At 36.4% G+C, this 20897-nt stretch overlaps 1 protein-coding gene across 1 annotated transcript in view; it reads left to right on the plus strand.

Moving 5' to 3' along the window:
- Positions 1–808: 808 nt before the first annotated feature.
- The window catches only part of CRY3 (cryptochrome 3), a 121761-nt gene continuing 101672 nt past the window's right edge, over positions 809–20897 (plus strand). Inside the window, exon 1 of the mRNA XM_089812723.1 lies at positions 809–1376. Within this exon, the coding sequence (XP_089668849.1) occupies positions 932–1376 (445 nt within the window). The 5' untranslated portion in view covers positions 809–931. The remainder of the gene's footprint in view (positions 1377–20897) is intronic.

Here is a 20897-nt window from a genome sequence, read left to right on the forward strand (position 1 = left end):
GTAGTCTCTATTTCTTACAGTTTTCATCTAGTGAGGCATGTTGTTCTTGTTAGCGCAGTGTTTTATGTTGATGTAGCGTTTTGCGCAGTTGAGAGCCAACTCCTAACTCTCGTGTGGACCTATCTTTAAACTTGTGCACAGTCTTATGTTGCCTTTTTGCTTGGGTTTTGGTTTACTCTTCCAATACTAGACCTATAATGCGATTAAATGCTTGACTAGCCGACTTGTGGCTTAGCTAGCTATATAAGAATCTTGGTTAGATGCAGGAGAGACAATATTGATAGATAGACCTAAGAATAGGAGAGAGAAGATGTGAGCTTGGACTTTGAAATTGTAATTCTCATTCTATATAAGGCCACAATCTAGAACGCTTCACAGTTGAGTATGTTGTTGTTTTATATGCGAAGTTAAATTATTATACCTATTGAATTGCTACATAGAAGCTCGTGTTTTTTGTTGCTTGTTTGAGCGAGCTTCCATATATAACTCTTAAGCAAGGATAGCTCGAGGTTTTCTCCTTGAATTACCTCGACCTTGTGTCACATGAATATTCTTATTCCTTAATTTTATTATTATTATTATTAATCTTTGCCATTAGTGTAACACCCTGATCCAATATAAGACAACTGCCTCTACCAAGGACTTCCCCATAAGTCATTTTTTAAACTTCTGATTTTCATAACCTTGCCGCTTTGGTTGATACATATGACCCAAGTGAAAGTAGGTACACACCAAAACACTATCCTCATTTCCCTCTCTTTTCCCATCAGAAATTTAAAAAAGGAAGCAAACGGATGTGGAACTCATGGCAACGTCTATATCTGGAGGCCTCCAATCAACCACGTAAACTCTCTCTCACTAATTTTAGTCAGCCCAATCTCTGAGTGAACAAATCACATTTATTCCCCATGATCATGGATTTTGCAGTAAAATGCCATTCCTCTTGGCAATGCGGAAATTCCCTCCTACCACATCCAAATCCTACTCCATATTCAACTACCCAGAAACCCACTTTAGATATCACATTGTCAATCATACAATTTCGAAGCAAACCAGAAGCCTTCGTCTTTCCCCCTCAATTTTCTCCTGTGCAATGGAGAAGGGCCAGAGCTCTTTAGCTTCCAGGATGCAAGAGACCTTGCTTTCTCAAGAGCAATTGACTGTTGCAGAAGAGGCACTGAGAAGACAGAGTCTAAATACAATTGAGCGGAATGGTTCGGGCACTGCAATTGTCTGGTTCAGAAATGACTTGAGAATTATGGATAACGAGGCCCTGTACCGAGCTTGGCAGTCATCAGAGACCGTGTTACCTGTTTACTGCATCGATCCTCGTATATTTGGAACCACATATTACTTTGGCTTTCCTAAAACTGGAGGTAAATTATGATGGCAATACATATATATTTAAATATTTTTTCGGAAGTTGCAAAAGTTAATGGATAAAACATGATAGGAAACCATTTTAGGTTTTCTTCTGCTATCGAATGGATCCATATTCCAGTGCATCACTAAGTGGGTTCACGAAATTGACTGCCAAAATTATGTTTCGTTCTAACTATACCGCATATCTTATATATTTTACTGTACAGTTTGATGGATAGCCACGGGTATTAATCCCACACTCAACTCCTCTCAATTAAGAAGCTATATTTTACTGCATTGCAATGATCTTATAGAAGGTGCTTTGTAATTATGAACATGATCCACAGCTCTCATCATTTAGGAAGTTGCATTTCCAAAATTTTGTCCCTGCTATTATGATAACAGATTCATGTCATTAGTCCCTATACTTTTCAACATAGATGACAGCAATCGAATGTGCTAACTCTCAAATTGTCACGAACACTGACCTTGTTTTTTTAATGGGCAAAAAAGAGGATGGTAAACCAGGGAGGCCTTTAAATGCGATCTCTATCTAGCCTGTCTCCAAAAGAACATAATTCTCACAGTAGTTAAAGAATGGACTCTAATTCCTTGCCCTAGAGCCTAAGCTGCTTGTAAGGGTAAGAAATTATGGCAGGATTGTGGTCAAAGTATACAGCATTAGAGAAAAATATACAATCTACATAGATTCTAAAAAATAAATGCACATTTATTGTAAATCAAATGTATACAAGTTTTAGCGTGGGAGAATTGGGGAGAGAGGGAGAGAGAAGACATTAGAGAAAATTGTACAATCTACATAATTTCTAAAAGGTAAACATATATTTATACTTGTAGACTAAATTTACACTGGTTCTAAGAAGGGAAAAGTGGAAAAGCATGTTGATACACTACGTAGGCTCAATGTGGATCCTAATGTACATATTTAATTGGGTCTGCTTTACAGGAACCTGGAGGATGCAACTTGTTTGTGCTTTGTGGGGATAGTATCCAAACTTTGTGAATGTCAAGGAACATCCACAACAAGTGATTCAAGGAGCTCAATAGGGTAGGTTGTGACAATGTGCAAATATGTCGTTCTATCTCCCTTCAAATTGTAATTGGAGGGAAGAACGAAGATGGCATAACTGGAAAATAACTGGTCATAATGTCAATTTGATGGGAAACACGAGTCCTCCATTATCTATATCCATAAAGCAACCTCTTGAATCTCAAAACAGCATCAAGCTTTTTAAGACAAAAACTTCAGTATAACACAAAACACTAAAGGATCATTAAAGCTCCACAAAAATAACAGCTGAAAACCTGATGGATCCATCTCAATCTTCTAGAGTTTGACCACTGTACTTGACAGACAAATACGGTGTAATGTCCTCTACTTGAAGGTTGTCAATTTTCAATGTTTAACATACATGATTATGCATCTAAATTGAATTTATTTTAATAAAAAATGAATAATTCACAATAAAATTAAATAATTTGTTGTCCAACATTTTGTCACCACAAATTGTAGGTAACAATATGAAACTTTTTCAACCTAGTTTCTCATTCTTTGAGATAGTTCATTATTTAATTGGCTTAAATTGATCAATCAATTGATCTCAATTTGTATAATGAATTTTTATTGAAGGCTTTCGTAAAGTCTTTTTTGTTTTTCATTTTATTAAGCTTATGCTTGATTTGTGAAGCCTTCAATGTCCTTTTTCGCATTTTTGAGTGTGTGTTTATTTGCTTTTGGTCTTTTTGTTTTGTTCAATCTCTTGCTTTCGGTTTCCCCTTTGATTTGATATATCTTAGGGTTTAATTGGACTTGGTAGTCAAAAGATATGATCATTTAGGTGCCCAAAAGGTGGACTCTCTAGATGCAATTGCATATTTAAAATATCTTGTTATATTTTAATGTTGACACTCAGTTTTTGAAAAATATAACATAAATTGACTTTGTTTTATGTTTTAAAGTTACATTATCACTTAAGTGACTACATAGCACTCTATGTTATATTTTCATGTTGAGTTGCTTTTTAAATTTCACCTAAGTGACTTTATTAACTATATAGTTTACTTTATTTTTTGAGTTAATGCTTTATTTCAAAACACCTAAGTTAAATATTGCTTTTTGAATAATATTTGCACATGATATATTAAACTATATAGTGTAAATACTATTTTTGACCCAATTAAGTGATCTTTTAAGCTTAGTTACCCAGTTCTCCCTTGGGCCCTTCGAACCAGGCGAATTTCGAACCAGTTCTTGGTCTTGGTCCTGGTTCCACTTGGGTTTAAACCCAAGCAGGTCGGTTCCTCCAGGTCGAACCTGTCGATGCAAGTTTTGTATCACTTACATAACATATTAGTAATTGGATATCCGATACAGAGTATCAAACACACAATTCCTCTTTTGAAAAGTTATTGCTCATGGGATATGAGAATAACTCCAATATTCCTTACACTTGTGGATACTTGCTCAGTTTTATCGATGTGATTTGTTGGTAATCATGTAGGCGACCTTACGCTATTCATTCGAGGATGACTTGGGTTTTTGGTGAGATGGTGGTGATTCTGTATGAGTGCCAGGTGATGGAGATGATATGATAGTGATGGTGGAGGATGTAGCGCTAGCTGATATTGATTGCGTGAGGAGGAGGCGATAATGGTTCTAATGATTTCTACCTTCCTAACTTTCTTAGAGTGAAATTCGACTACCCAACTACTTGCTATTCTACTCCCATTCCTTCAACTACTCACTATTCTACTCCTACTCCTATGAATGGGAAGGTTAGCAAATGGACGGGGATCGAATCTAATGAAAGCTAACTAGCGGCCCCACCTTCACAGATGCAATGATTCAAAGGAAAAATAAACTAGTTTGCCACACAAGGCTTCCCAACAAGCCGTTAGGATGCTAATGGTCTAGTATTGATCCCTATCAAACATTCACTAACATCACCATACAATTAGCCATCTACTTCTACTCTAACAACATGAAATGAAATCCTACTTTAATTTGAGAGATGAGAAGAACCATGCAATACACCAAAATGATCATGTATATCCACCATGCAAGTCACAACAATGAATAGAGAACAATTTCGATAGTATCTTGGCAACAATCCTCCAACATAACTCCCTCACAAATGTTACCCTAACTATTTGGAAGTAGAAACCATGCAATAATACCAAAGGCTCTTAATCACCATGCAAGTCACAACAATGAGAAAAAAAGCGATTTTGGCATTATCTTATGCAACAATTTTCTCCGACCCTTACAAATGAGAGTAAATGGCCTTTTATAGATGCCAAAATTACAACTGATGGTAGAGATCAAAAACAAAACCAATGATCCAGATTGAATCCTAGAAACCCTAATTAGGGTTGCCACCCCATCGGCCAATGAGAAGATGCCACCTCGTCAATGGACCAATGAAAAAAGTGTAAAAGTGGCAACCAATGAGAAGGCACCAAAATGACGGCCAATCAAAAATAGACACTTGTCCCATTCTAGAAGAAAGAGTAATTGCCACTTGGGCTTACATTAAATAATCTTCTAATATGACTCACCCCTTGTCTTTCATTCTTTTAGCTAAGGCAATGAACCTAGCTAGTCTTTCATTGATTTCTTCCATGGGAGGAGAAGGTGTATACTTCCTCTTGAGTTCAACTGATTTCACCATGTTGCTTGCTGCTTGTAGTGTTTTCTCATGATCTTTCTCATACTCCTTTGCGAATCCGCTGAAAGCATTTAGGGAGGAAAGGGTGTTCAAATGTTTCTTCTTGATGGCAACCTTTCCTAGCTCATCCAATCTCGATCCAAGTCTTGTCTCATTGATATCCTCTTCTCTTCGCCAAAGATGATGGATTTACTGATTAGATTAAATTGGGATGCACATTCCATAACCAATTCCGGACAGGGCAGTGTAGGAGGAAAAGCTGTTGCATGCACAATTCCACTTCTGTATATCTTCTTTGCCAAGGGGGATTGTCCTTCTTTTAGTCTGTCCTTTATCGGTATCATGTCTATTGTACCGATATTGGTGTCGGTTATTCGCTTCATTTTCGAGAAGAAAGGTGTTTTGGGCATCATATCCTCTATCTTTCTTAGTGTTTCTCCCCTTAGGATTCTTGCACGTACTAACATCCTCCATCTTGTCGCCCTATTACGGGATGGTAAAGTGGTGGACAATAGACAAGCAGAACCAAGGGAGACAATCCTTAGACTAGAACGAAAGAAGGAAGTTAGCTTAAGGACCCCTTTCAACTCTAAATGATTAAAAGTCACCTCTACCAATAGCCGGATCTTGACTCTTTTCGATTTAGGATCAGGCCTTGGGAATTTCAAATCCTCTTGCAAATCAAAATTTTAAACATTTAAAACTATTCACCATTTGTCCACAAAAATCAGACTTTCCTCATGTATCTCCTCTCCCAACCAAAATCGCCTAAGTCTGATATAAAAAGTACAGTCCCAAATGGAGAAAATCAGACCTTCATCATAAACCGCCTATGGCACAAAAATCAGATCTGCCTTCAAGAAAATGGCAAGAATGTAAAATTCTGCCCTCAAGCTAATTCGTCCAAGCAAGAAGGTGCCCTCTCTTAACAAAATATTGCCATATGTGGGAGAAATTAGTCTGCCCTAGCAGAAATCGCCAAACAATGGAGGAGGGATTTGCTCTCTCAAAATCTTCTAACAATGAAAATTTTGCCCTAAGAGGAAAATCGCCAAGGAAGGAGAAAATCTGCTCTGCAAAATCGCCAAAACAAGAAGAAGATCCGCTCTTGCAAAATCGCTCACACCATGGAGAAGAAAAAATGAGAAGTGAGGAGAAAATGGGAGAGAGGCCTCCTATTATACCCAACTTTCCTACTCCCTCCAAGCTGGCTGACTGGGACCCTGGAGCAAAAATAAATTAATTAGTGCACAAGATATGGCCCCTAATTAAATGTTAGACACAAAATTAACTTTGCCAAAATGAAAATTGCCAATTAGCTTCAAATTGCAAAAAGAAATTAAACAATGCCTTGGGGGTTTTAAATATTTCCATTTGATGAGGATTTAATAATTAATACGTCATTAAAATTGGATTTTGGCTAACCAAAAGCCATTTTAAAAATATTAAATTACCAATTTCATTAAAGGCAAAAAGTTTTCAAGGCAATTTTAATCTATTAAAGACAATTTTTGCAATTTTTATCCAAATCGATTTCGCTATGCCATTTAATTTTTTTTTTGACAAAAATAAAATTACTTATAGAGTCTAAAATCAATTTTGCAATTTGGCCTTATTTCTACAAAATTAATTTTTTCACCAAAGAAAAATTTAAGATTTTCCAAAACTCAAGTCTAACAAAATTTCCCTTTCGAAAATTATTCAAATTTACATAGTTATATCCAATTTTTCAAAAGAAATTGTCTAAGTACAAAATTTACAATATTATCTTGCCAAGTGTTGCTTTTTAAAATTTTGTCCTGCCGAAGGATGAAATTGGTTGTTTTGGAAAATCAAGTTTAAATGGGTGAAAATAGATCTAACCCTCTCCCCTTTGGCCTGAAGGTGTCAAAGACTTAAAGTTTCCAAAAAAATCAAACCAAAATTTTTTGGACAACTCAAAAAAATTGCCAAGGTGATTAAAAAAAGTGGGTCCCTAAAGTTTGGGGTGATGGTGTGAGAATCTCACAACAAAATCTAGGTCGAACTAGGGCAGACCTAGGTAGATTGAGTGCGAATTAGGTATAGTTCCATTGGGGATATTCTATAATTTAGTGCAGTAAAAAATTGTTACAGAATTTGAATAAAGATTTTTAGCATTAAAAAACAAAATTTGTCAAAGTTCAAATATTTATAACATCAAATTAAACTAGCCCTCAAGATATCTTCTAGTGAAATTTTTATATCCAATTGCTGATAATGACCACTGTCTGAATAATTGGAAGCTCTGTATAGTGATAAATCATATTTGAAACATTAAATAACTGTTGGATACAATTGTTAATTGAATGTTGTCTTTGATGTTACACAAATGTCATATCAGTCATCAGTTAGCTTCTACCGAGCTCACAAGGCTAGCAAAGGAAAGTTAGCTTTTATCGAGCTCACTCGGTCAGCAAAGGAAAGTTAGCTTCTATCGAGCTCACTCGGTCAGCAAAGGAAAGTTAGCTTCTACCGAGTTCACTCAGTTAGCAAAGGAAAGCTAGTGTCTATCGAGCTCACTCGGTCATCGAAGGAAATATGGCGGGAAGTTAACTTCCATCGAGTTCACTAGGACAGCAAAGGAAAGTCAGTGCTCACCGAGTTCACTCGGTCTCCAAAGGACTTTTGCAAGATTTTGTAGTGTTTACCGAACTTCACTTGGTTAACACTAGAAAACATTCTGAAGCAGTGTTTACTGAGCTTCACTTGGTTAACACTAGAAAACATTCTGAAGTAGTGTTTACCGAGCTTCACTTGGTTAACACTAGATTATCGAGCTAAGTCGGCCAGCAAAGGATTTTATTGTTTCATGGAATTAATGTAGCCGACTGACATTTTTTTTAGTTATTGTAACTTATATTTGAGCCAACTTGATAAATCTGAAAGGTATATATATAGATATTCAAGTTGTGGAATAGTGAGTGTGTGTGAAAAAGTGAATGGAAGAGTGAATTCTGATGAAGGATTAAATATCCTGGAGGTGCTGCAAAGTCGTATTCAATCGGTAAGGATTCAGAAGAACAAAACATAGATTTGTAATCAGCAAGAGATAAGTTGTATATCATTCAGGTCATTTCATTGTTGCTTTCTTATCATTGTAACAGTGAATTCAAAATCTCTTTATAGAGTTGGTTTAACAGCCATTTTGTAAATCCTCTAACAAGGTGACAGTTCAGTTGAATTGTTCTAAAGACCTCTAACCAGGCCACTCCTAACAGGGTGATTAAATCCTCTAACAAGGTCACACCTAACAGTGTGTATTGTAACCTTTAATAGGGTTGGCTCCTAATAGGGCTCACTTCAAAAGAGTGAAAATTGGTGACTAGTTACTTGGTGGTTTTTCCTATATTGGGTTTCCACGTTAAATCTGGTGTCTCTTGTGTTCATTTAGTTAATCTTTGCATGCATATTAATAACTTTGAATGGTAGATGAGCAGTAACTAGTTAACTTACCGAGTTACAGTTTTTCCTTGCACTGTTTACTGAGTATCAACAGTATGTAAAGACATCTAAGGGATTTTGGAATTGATTTTTGTGGCAACTGATTCACCCCTCCCCTCTCAGTTACTTCATCTATATTTCCAACAATAACATCTTCAATAGGTGAAGCGAGTTGCAAGCTACTTATATAATATTTTTCAAATAGGATGTTAATTACAAATAAACAAGCTCTTTGTACAATGAAAAAGTAATAAGCGTTGGGCAACTTGGAAAGCAGTAATGTTATTAGTGTAGTTGATCCCAATAACATTGACAATGTTTGTGAACCAACTAATGCCTTTAATGAAGAAGAAGAAGATGAAGATTTAGATAATCCATTAGATGATTGAAACTTAGCATAAAGTTCTAATTGTTGAAAGTCTAAACAATGATACTTAAACTCAATATAATTTTAAGAATTTGGTGTTGAAAATAGATATGATGCTAAGATTACAAGTTTATAGTGTTTTTGTTGTTTTTATGATACTTATGATACTTTGTAGCATTCTAATCTTAATATATGTATATATAAATTTTCACTTGTTTTTGTATGAATGAACCCAAACGAGCCCACACCCCATTTCAAGATTTTGTCCTACCAGCAAATTGGGTCTTCGAACTTGAACTTGACCCGAACTCAAACCAATAACTTAGATTATTAGTTTTATATCTTATATTTAAACATAGATTAATCATTATACCATTGTATGTAAATTTCATTTTGATATCTTAACATCTAGCTTAAATTAGATTTATATTTATATTAATATATTTAATTTGTTAGTTTTAAGTGATCATTTATTATCAACTTCATTGTGGAAAGGGGGATACTACACCCAAATGGTTATTTCTACCCAATGGGGTATATGGAAGGCTTGAATTCAAAGAGAACTGAAAAGGTTAATATTTTGGTCTTGGATGATAGTTGGTGAGCTCATGTGCAATTTGAATTGGATTTCATTGAGCCTATCATGACTATGCTCTACTTTGCTGATGCTGATACAGATACATCTTGCTTGGGGGATTTGTATGATGGCATGGACACCATGGTAGAAAAGGTAAAGCTTCCCAACAAACACATGAGAAAGACCCCATTAAATGTGAAGTCTTATGCAATAAGGTGGAAGCAATCATTCGCCATTGTTGGGAGAAGAGGACTACCCCATTGCACCTCCTTGCATATGCCTTATCTCCAAGGTACTATAGCGAAGAAATTCCTTGCTATGCCAGATAGAGTTGCATCACATGCGGATGAAGAAGTTACCAATGGGTGCTACAATGCATTTGCAAGACTCTTTCTAGATGATGAAACACACAAAAAGGAATTTGGCTTATTTGCTTTGGGATCAAAACTTACTCCCTATGCGATAAAGGACCAAAATGGCATGAGAGCTATCACATGGGGGTACATGTACGGTCAACCATACAAGCATCTACAATCTCTTGCAATCAAGATCCTCTTACAAGTAAGTTTATTTTTGTTTTATGTTTACCAATTGTATTCTACAATTTAGCGTTTAACATTCTTTAATTTGTTTTTCATTTATATGTTTAATTTTATGAACACTATCTAGGTCGCAAGTTCTTCTTCTGCTGAACGGAATTGGACTACATACTCCTATATCCATTAAGTGAAGCGCAATCGGTTGGGCTCAAAGAAAGCTGAAGACTTAGTTTATATTCATGCCAACTTGTGCCTTTTGTCATGTAAGGAGGATGGATACAAGGAAGGGTCAACCAAGCTTTGGGATGTAGCCCCTGAGTGTGCAAATTTGGATGCAACATTTCAAGATCTAACTACAATCACAGATGATGATATTGATAGCACCATGGCACGTGCATCTAGCACAAGTGGAATAATTTTTGGCTCAAATGATCTTGAACTTGCAAGTCTTGCAATAGTAGGAGATGATGAGAATGTGGATTTTTGTGAGAATCCTTATGATTTTGAATGACTAAATTTGATTCATGAATCTTGAGTCTCAAGTCTTGATTGACTTACATTGAATCATTAACTAAGTTTTGATTTTGTAATTCAAATTGCATTGGAATCTCGAACTTGAGTAATTTACTAATTAGTTATTTCAATTTGTATATTTGTCACTTTGTGTTTGTGAAGGTTGAAGTTGAACTATCAATGGTGAAGTGTCCTACTATGGAATGGTTTATTTTTGCATATTTCTTGTATTTCTTTGCATATATAAATTATATATATATGTATTTTAAAAAATACATAGAGATATATAGACGCATCTGAAATCCTAAAAAAAAATTTGTGCATCTGATTGTCGCATCAACATCAACATCGACAACTTAGCTTATTTCTAACCTTTTCCATATTGAAATTTGGTTTGGGGAGATGACAAAGATTTTGGGGTTTTAGGAATAAAATTTCCAAGAAGTGAAAAATTCTACCCCCCTTTTCCTCTCATAAATTGATCAACTCCATGTTTTTCCATCTCATTGCGTCCATATAAGGGGTTTCAATATAATTTTGTCATGATGTATTGTTGTGAAGTTTTCACATCATCACCCCAAAATTTTTGGGGACCCCCTTTTTTTGATCGCTTTGGCAAATTTTTTTTTGACGTTATCTAGAAATTTTAGATTTAGAAAATTTTATGTCTTGGACACCTTTAGGCTAGAAGGGAGAGGGTTAGATTTATTTTCACCCGGTTTCAACTTGATTTTCCAGAACGACCAATTTCATTCTTAGGGCGAACAAATTTCAAAGAATAACACTTGGCAGGATAAAATTGTAAATTTTGTACTTAGACGATTTTTTTTTTGAAAATTTGGATATAATTGTATAAACTTGAGTAATTTTAAAAAATGAAATTTTTGTTAGATTTGGGTGTTTTGGAAAATCTTGAATTTTTTCGGTGAAATTTTTCTTTTTTTTTGTGATGGTGAAATCAAATTGCAAAATCGATTTTGGATTTTAGAGAAATGATTTATTTCTGTTAAAAAATTAAAATTGCATAGTAAAATCGATTTAGATTAAATTGCAAAAATTGACATTAAATGGATTAAATCTACCTTGAAGATTTTAAAATATTTAAAGAAATTAGTAATTTAAAATTGAAAAAATCAATTTTAGCTTGCCAAATCCAATTTTTAATTACTAAATCGTCATTAAATGAAAAAGTTTAGCATCTCCAAGGCTTTATTTATTTTATTTTTGCAATTTTGGTCTAATCGGCAATTTAAAAATGCAAATTTCATTGTGGCAAAATTATTTTTTAGCTTATCATTTAATCTGGGCCAGAATTTTGCATTAATTAATAATTTTTTCCCCTCCTAGGTGCAAGTTGGCCAGCTAGAGAAGGCAATTGAATTGGGTATAAGAGGGATCTCCTCCCCCTTACCTCCTCATTCATTCCATCCTCCTCTTCCATGCTTGGGCGAATTTCGAGGAAGGCAACGATTTTTCTTAAGGAAGGCGATTTTTTTTAAAGATTTTGGCATTCTTGCAAAGGTGGATTTCCATTGTTGGCAATTTGATTTTTTCCATGAAGGCTGCATTTTTGCCCTAGGCAACTTCTTTTGGCAAATCAAAATTTCTTGCCCTAAGGCGATTTTTGTGGAGCCGAAATTTGTGGAAGACAAAATTCTGATTTTCTAGAGAGGCTGCGATTTTTCTCCTAGAGATTAGACGATTTTGTTGGTGAAGAAAACAAGTGATAAAGTTTGAATTTTTTGGCACATGCATAGGCAATTTCAAGTGGACAAAATTCTGATTTCTTCAGCTAGGGAACCAATATTTGCAAGGGGCTTGAAATTCTTAGGTCTGATACAAAATTCAAAAGAAGACCTAGCCATCGGTAAAGGTAAATTCAATTCATTTAGAGTTGAAAGGGGTCCTTAAGCGGATTTCGCTCTTTTGTTTTTGTCTAGTTTTGTTTCTCTTGGTTCTTCTTGCATTCATCATCCACCACTTCATCATCCCATTCTAGGTTGAAGATTGGAGATTGATAAGGGTAGAATCCATGATAGGACATTTGAAGAGGCAGAAATAAGCTAGACCACCTTAGGAATGAAGTTGAGAGATATAAGTGTAGTCCATCCTAAGGCACAGAGAGGCAAAAATAAGTGTTAGTCCCATCCTAGGTTGAAGTTTGGAGATTGATAAGTGTAGTGATAGGACTTGGCGAGGCAGAAATAAGTGTAGAATTCATCGATAGAAAGAAGGTTGAAGATCGATAAGGGTAGTCCATATCACTTAGAACGAAGGGGCAGAAATAAGTATTTAGGATGGTAGATGTTAGTGCAAGCAAGAACCTTAAGGGAACAAATACTAAGAAAGACAAAGAGGATATGATGCCCAAAACAACTTTCTTCTCGAAAATGAGGCTAATAATTGATACCAATGTCGATATAGTAAATATGATACAGGTAAAGGACAGACTAAAGGAAGGACAATCGCCCATGGCAAAGAAGATATACAAAAGTGAAATTGTACATGCAACAACTTTTCCTCCCACCTTGCCTTGTCCGGAGTTGGTTATGGAGTGCGCATCCAAGTTTGATTTGATTAGTAAATCCATCATTTTTGATGAAGGGAAGAGGGTGTTGGCCAACATTGGTGGACAAACGATCGAAGAAGCATTTAGCATTCCCTAGTACAAGAGCATGACATTGGTGATGATGGATCAGGCAGCCAAATTATTTTAGGATAACCAGGAAGCTTATTTCACAAATCTAAAACAAGATTGGCTACATGAGGGAAAGAAAGGGGTAAACAGATCATGAAGGCTCATAGTGGCAGATTTCAAATTAGAATATGGCGATCTCATTGTGCTTCTCAGTCGGATCATGGGCCTAGCTCAAGGTATGCAATTCGAAAACTGGATGTACTTCTTTATTGATGAAATTGAAAAAGGGAAAAGAAGATTTGATTGGGCTAGGATCATAAACGAAAATCTAGAGTTGCAACTTAGAATTGTACAAAACCAAAAACAATTCTACATGGGATCCTATTTGTTTTACCTAATTGCTAGATTGTATAAAAGTCCGGGACTTAAGGCCTTAATGGAAGTTGGCAATGGGCCGGGGCAATATTTGGTGCATGAATGCTATCCACAGCTTCATTTGCACAACAAGGACTATAAGATGTTTTGTGATGCCTTCGCCATGAAGACAATAAGGGTATTACAAGGGACACCTGCTAAGAGACTCTCATCGGAAGCAAAAGCAAAGATAAAGAAGCATGGGAGTTGGTTCATCCAAATTTCGCAATTCACATACATTAGAGTAGCAGGAAGCACAATTTGTCCCAAGAGGCTTCCAAGATACCCACTTGACAAGGTAGTTTTGATGGAATTGGCTAGGCAACTTGAGCATTATGACAAAATAATGAAACTTGAAGGTAAGAAAGGGATTACCTTCTCATTCTAAATCGGCAATGATAATTGCCCCAATTGTGTTGCCTTTGCAGCTGCGGAGGAGGATTTGGAATGGTATCATCTCTGATGGTACAGAGCAAGGCAAGGATTTGATTCTAATGGTCTTATCAAGGTATCTCATGGAAATGCATTTAAATATGTTCCTACTATAGAAGACTTTTGGGCCAATGCCAAAAATGACTTTCATGTGAGAAAGTTAGCTTTCTCAAGATTGTCGGTGAACATGATGAGAGATATTAGATGGAGAGGCCATGATATTCTCGATCAACTGGAAGATGATGAAAATTTGTTGAGAGAAGATTATGATACAGTAGAAGGGACAAAGTTGAATCTAGTAGATTGGGATGATCATCAGGATCCTTCCTTGGAGGCAGTTACAAGCATGGTACAATGAAAAGTTAAGGAAGCTACAAAATCAAAGGATTCCCCTTACTTATGAGAAGATGAAGCCAAAAAAGGGTCCAACAGAATCAGTCAGATAGAAGGGTGAAGGAAGTAGCTGGCAATAAGAAATAGTTGGAAGCAAGAAGAGAGCTTTGGAGGTTGAAAAAGGCAAAGAACATCAGGAACCTCCAACAAAGAGACGACACACAACACCGTCAAGGGAAAGTATAATTGAGGCTAGAGGCCAAGAAGATAACACAAGTGAACAAAGGACCGTGGTAGAAGTAAGCTCTGGTTCAGAGTCAAGTGGTTACAGTAATAGCACCGAGTACTCTCCTCTCTCAGAAAATCAACGTGGAGATGACATGGTAGTTACTAGCAAAGAAGGAGATGGGCTGATTGATATTGAGGCAATAAGTCAAGCACCCGAGGTTGTTGGTGATGCTCTGTTAGTCAAACCAAATCTAGATTTGGGGAGATGCATCGCATCACTATGGTTAAGGCAAATGCTTATGCCAAGAGGTGAGGTAGTAACTGCCCGAACAATTGAAGACATCCAAGGACTAATAGAAGAGGGTGATAGTGAGAACCAAAAACAAATGGCAAAAACGGTGGCAAAGGTAATCAGGAGCAACAATGATGGTCACTGAAAGGTACAGATTGCTATACCAACAGTCAACAAGGCATTAGATGAGATTGCGGCCCAAGAATATGAGATAGTGGAGCATCATTTGGGAAGAAACACATATGACATAGAATGTGAGGAGATCCAGGAAGGTATAGCTTCAATTCGAGAAAGGTTGAGGAAGGCAAATGAAAGGATCATAAAGTTGGAGGCCGAGAACAAATATTGGAGAGATTGCTAGCCTATCCAACAGTTGCACCAAGTAGCCCTTTCTTAAGACAACGGGAGCAACCTAGAAGAGATATCAGCTTAGCTACATGAAGTCAGGGATTGGATCCATGATACAATCCAAGATGGGCGAAATTTCTTGCCTTTCTTTATCTCGACTTTCTGGTCATTAGTGACCATTAGAAACAAATTCAGAATATTTGAAGAGGAGTGGAAGGATTTCCTTCCAGTCAAAGATCTAGCTATTCCCAGGTGACAGGTGTTCATTGGGCTACCAGAGACATATTTTGAAAGGGCCGAGATGGTTGATGAAAGAGGGGATTGAGTACGGTTGAGTCTCGGTTTGTTGCCTCGACTACTAGATTGAGAACACTTGAGAAGATACAGAAGGTAGTTGCACATCACAGCCTAGGCGTCGACACCTCCATTTCAACCATGATGAGCGACGTTGGGGTGGCACTTGATTTTGAAGACATCAGAGAAGCGGACATTGAAGAGACAAGACTTGGATCAAGATTGGATGAGTTAGGAGAGGTTGCTATCAAGAAGAAACATTTGGGCACCCTTTCCTCCCTCAATGCCTTTATCGGATTTGCAAAAGAGTATGAGAAGGACCATGAGAAGACATTACAAGCAGCAAGCAGATGATGAAATCAGCTGAGCTCAAGATAAAGCATACACCTTGCCCTCCCATGGAGGAAGTCAACGAAAGGCTAGCTAGGTTCATTGCCTTAGCTAAAAGAACGAAAGAAAAAGGGAGATTTATATTAGAAGATCATTTGATGTAAGCCCAAGTGGCAATTTCTCTTTCTTCTAGGGTAGGACAAGTGTCTAATTTTGATCGGCCACCATTTTGGTGCCTTCTCATTGGTTGCTACTTTTCCACTTTTTTCATTGGTCCATTGTTGAGGTGGCATCTTCTCATTGGTTGATGGGGTGACAACCCTGATTAGGGTTTCTAAGATTCAATCTGGATTGTCGGTTTTGCCTCTTTATCTCTACCATCGGTTGTACATTTTGGCCTCTATATAAGGCCATTTGATCTCATTTGTAATGGTCGGAGAAAATTGTTGTAAAGATAATGCCAAAAAGTCGCTTTTCTTTCTCATTGTTGTGACTTGCATTGTGATTAAGAGTTTTTGGTATTGTTGCATGGTTTCTACTTCCAAATAGTTAGAGTAAAATTTCTTTTCAAGTTGTTAAAGTTGATTGCATTTCAAGTTGTTAAGTAAGAGTAAAGTAGATGAATAGTTGCATGGTAGCATTAGTAGATGTTTGATAGGGATCAATACTAGGCCACTAGCATCCTAGCGGCTTGTTGGGAAGCCTTGCATGGTAAACTAGTTTATTTTCCTTTGAATCATTGCATCTATGGAGGTGGAGCCGCTGGTTAACTTTCATTAGATTTGATCTCAGTCCATTTGCTAATCTTCCATTCATAGGAGTAGGAGTAGAATAACAAGTAGTTTAGGAGTTAGAATTTTGAAGAAGAAAGTTAGAAAGGCACAAGTCATAAGACCATTCACCCTCCATCACCATCACCTTCTCCACCAACATCATCTAGCATTCACACCGAATCACCATAACCATCATTCCATCAAAGTCCAAGTCATCCTCAAACAAACAATGTAAGGCCGCCTATGTGATTACCAACAAATCACATCAGTATGCTGAGTTAGTATCCATAGGTGTAAGGAACATTGGAGTTATTCTCATGTCCCATGAGTATTAACTTTTCAAGAAAGGATTTGTGTGTTTGATACTCTGTATCAGATATTCAATTACTATTATGTTATGTGGTATAAAAATTGACATCAACATGTATCTTGCACTTTTCTGGCCAAATTCCCAGATCTTGGGAACTACGCCGCCATATGGAGCATCATTGGTCTTCATTGCTTGCCAATTTGGTTCTCTACTTGTGTTTTTATGAACCTTCAACTTGTAATATCACCATTCACCTTTTTGATCAACTTGTAGCTAATAAACTTAATCCAATTCTAACTTATGAGATCTAAACAAAAGATCCTCTGTGGAGAATTGATCAACGATACCCTTCGTGAGTAGTTATTTCAAGTCTCCAAAACCCTCACTTTCCATATGAATTCTTACTTAGTCCACATTGCAGCATCTCTGGGATCTTTTTGTGGCCTCTCAACTAATGGTGATAGATCCTTGCTACCAATTTGGGATTACTATGAGCAATCGACTTTCATGGAAAGCTGACCACAACATAGGCGAGTGCAAGATGCCTTCTTTGGGTAATCCATGTGCCTCTTTGTTAAAGAGCTTCCAAACAAGCGAGTGTCAGAGGAGGCTTGGTGCAAAGCGAACAAGTATGGTTGCTTATTCCCACAGTTTTCCAACTCCACATACATGAGGGTCCCCTACTTCCAGGTGAACCCTACATGCTCCCACACTATCCTACCAACAAGATCATCTCGATGGAATTGGCAAGGTAGCTCATGGCTGTCCAAGCATACCAATCCACTTGGCATAGGTTTGAAGTGGAAATCTCATCACAAAACCCACTACTCAATGGGGGATACGTCTTAAACACCGTGCCTAAGGCAAAATGCACGGAGTTGGAGCTTCAAGAGATAACTCTCAAGTTCATGTCTAGGAGCCATTTTGATTATAGAGGCATGAATGATAAAATAAGAAGGCAATTGTGCACATTCATTGCCTCGAGGACATCTGGATTGACCTACCGTCTAAGGTTGAAATTAGAAGGCTGGACTATTGTAGGCTAATTGTGAAACAAATTGTATTCTTCAACTTGGGATAGATTCTTGATTGAGTTGAAGATGATGTTTATGTTTTAGAATCTGATATTGGAAATATCATGTAGAAAGCTTGCCCATCTTGCCATCTTCTTAATACTTAAAAGGAAACATGTCTATTTGGGATAAATTTCAACCTATCCTAGCTAATACCAACGTCTAGGTGAAGAGGAGAGGCTTGAATTGCATTAAAATCAAGCCATGAAAGAGCTTTGATCCTGCTGGTTTGATTGGGTTAAGATCAGAAATCGAAGGTAAAGAGAAAGATGGAGCTTCTACATCAGAGGTCACAACTCTCCCAAAACTCACCATCAAGGGGGAAAAGTTAAGGCGTTCCCTTTATTTCTCCACCTTTTTCTCTACTCCTCACCTATACAAAGGAGTGAGCTCATTGTAAATATTCATCTTTTTTTTTTGTGCAAGAAGACTATGCTAAGATTTCTTGTGACTTGAAAACTTTGTGTTTTTTGGTGCTGAATTTCTGAATTGAATAAAAGAAGAAAGAGTTCTTAAACTTTGTGTTGTGAATTTTGAGATTAAATTGGTGTATTCTAATGTTGCATTGGTTGATCTATCTTTAATTCAGCTTATTGTTTCTTTTGTATAAATCTCTTGAACATTTGATTTGGGTGTTTGAAGACTTCGTTCTTCGAAACAAAGAATTGTTATAGTTAATGATGGCTGCAATTACTTAGAATTGAAGACTTTGGGCTTCAGTTATAAGTTTTTTATTAAGTTGTAGAGTATCCAGTAAAAGACTTTGTGCCTTACTAGTTATTCTGATTATTGAATCCTAATTCGGGATAAGCACATGAGACTTTGCGTTTTTGTATTTATTGCACCAAATATAAAAGTAGATTGAATGTCCTTGGTGTTGTTCTTATGTCAACCCCAAGCCACTGGTATTATCGTACCTACCGATACCTTTTGTCAAATTGGAGAGTTGTGTATTTATTATTCCTAAAAAAGGAGGAATCAAGAACTACCCTTTTTAAATTTCATTTAGGTCTTTGTTGAAGTCACTTGCGGTAAGAAGGGAGCCTTCCTATTATTCAGAGGAGAAAGAAATCTCATGAGATGTTGCCTAAAGTAATCATTTTGCAAGTAGTAGTTTTAGTGACTTTCAAAACTTTTAGCCAACCCAAGACATCAAAATGAATCTCAGAAAGCAAGTGCAACATCATGATCAATTCTACAAGTGAAATATAATTTTTTTGTTAGAAACTTGAATTCCCTTCACAAACTCAATTTCAATTGAATTTATCTAGCTACATTGCTTATGCAAGTGCAAGATCAAGGTCAGAAAATCAAGAAGACATCAAGATTTTAAGTACAAGTAAGTTTGTAAACATGTCAATGCGAAAGGTTTGAGGCGAAGAGCTTGAAAGGACGAAATCTTGCTTGACGATGAAGCAATTTGGAAAATGAGCCATCATAATTGAGGACTTGATAATTTTGAGTATCAAAAGATATTTTCTCATCACCAAGGGATTGGTCAAGTCTATTAAATAAGCATGCTAAGGTGGCACCCATTCATATTCAATGGTCACATCATACCAAGTGTTTCCATAGAAGAGATCAATAATATTATGGCTAGATTCATTGAATTTTCTAAAAGGGAAAAGTCAAGTGGAATTATTTTCCAAAGGAAGATTTTTTGTAAGTCCATGTGGCATTTTATCATTGGCCCATTAATTGGTGCCCTTTATCTAGAGGTTCATACCTAACTCATTTTCTTGTTGGCTTTTAAAAACTGTAATTTTCTTATTGGTCCACATGGTGGGGCTTTAATGTAATTGGGTCAGCATTTAATATTTGTTAGTTGTAGTTGTAGCCATTGATCTTGGTTTAATCTTGGCCACTCATTGTACTTGGGTCTTCTATAGAAGGCCAACTTAAATCATTTGTAAGAGGAGAGACTTTCTGAAATTGTTGCTATAATGCTACCGATTTTTTTTTGTTGGTCTTCGTGGTGGATTACTTGTATTGTTTTGGTGTGTTGCATGGTTTCTACATTTCCTCACTTAGAGTAGGATTTCATTTTATGCTGAGTAGAAGTAGTTTAGTTGAATGAAAACAATTTTGAGTCAGTCTTCTTGAGACTTGCTTAGTCCATATCACTAGGAGCTTGCTGATTGTAAGTTTTCCTTTAATGAGCTTTACTTCGATTATTGCTTGCACATTGATATGCATTCATTGATTGTTTTGATTGATGTAATGATAATAGTTTGAAAATCTTACATTCACCTTAGGAGATTGCACTAGCTTGGTGGAAGTCAATAGCAAACCTAAGTCTACTAGAGTCATGAAGACATTCATAGTAGTTGAAGTTGAAGTCCATTGGATGAACGCTGTAAGTCCCTTTGTGACACCTGCATATCACATTATTATAATTGATTGAAAGTCCACAATTAGAGGGAACCTTGGTGTTGTCTCATTTGATCACACAATCCATATAGGTTGTTTAGCTATGAGCTTCCTTGTTCAAGAGAGTTGGAAATTTGGCACTTCATTTTGAATTCTAAGTATTCGATTCTGCATGTTGAAGTAGTCATAAAATTTGTATCAACAGGAATGACAATCAAGAGCAAAAACTAGGGCATTTATAGAAAAGGACATCACATAAAAATACAAGTATTGAAAGTGAATTTTTAGAGACAATGTTTGAAGAGTAATTCAGATCAGTCATTTTTATACAGTGAGATATTATATTATTATTGTCTTAAGTCAGTGTTATCTGGAAATCAGAAGGGGGATACCAGTTCTCTGATTTTGTTTAACACTTTTTTTACAGATCATTAAGTTTATCAAGTACAAAGTTATTCAAGCAATCTGGAGATTGTATAATTTGTAACAAGTTGCTCATACTTCTTTTTCAATGCTGTTAAGTATATTTCAGATCTGAGAACAGCAACAGTTC

Source organism: Cupressus sempervirens, chromosome 2 (assembly GCF_028749045.1).
Source record: "Cupressus sempervirens isolate cs-2001-9-10 chromosome 2, ASM2874904v1, whole genome shotgun sequence".
In the NCBI taxonomy this organism is placed as follows: Eukaryota; Viridiplantae; Streptophyta; class Pinopsida; order Cupressales; family Cupressaceae; genus Cupressus; species Cupressus sempervirens.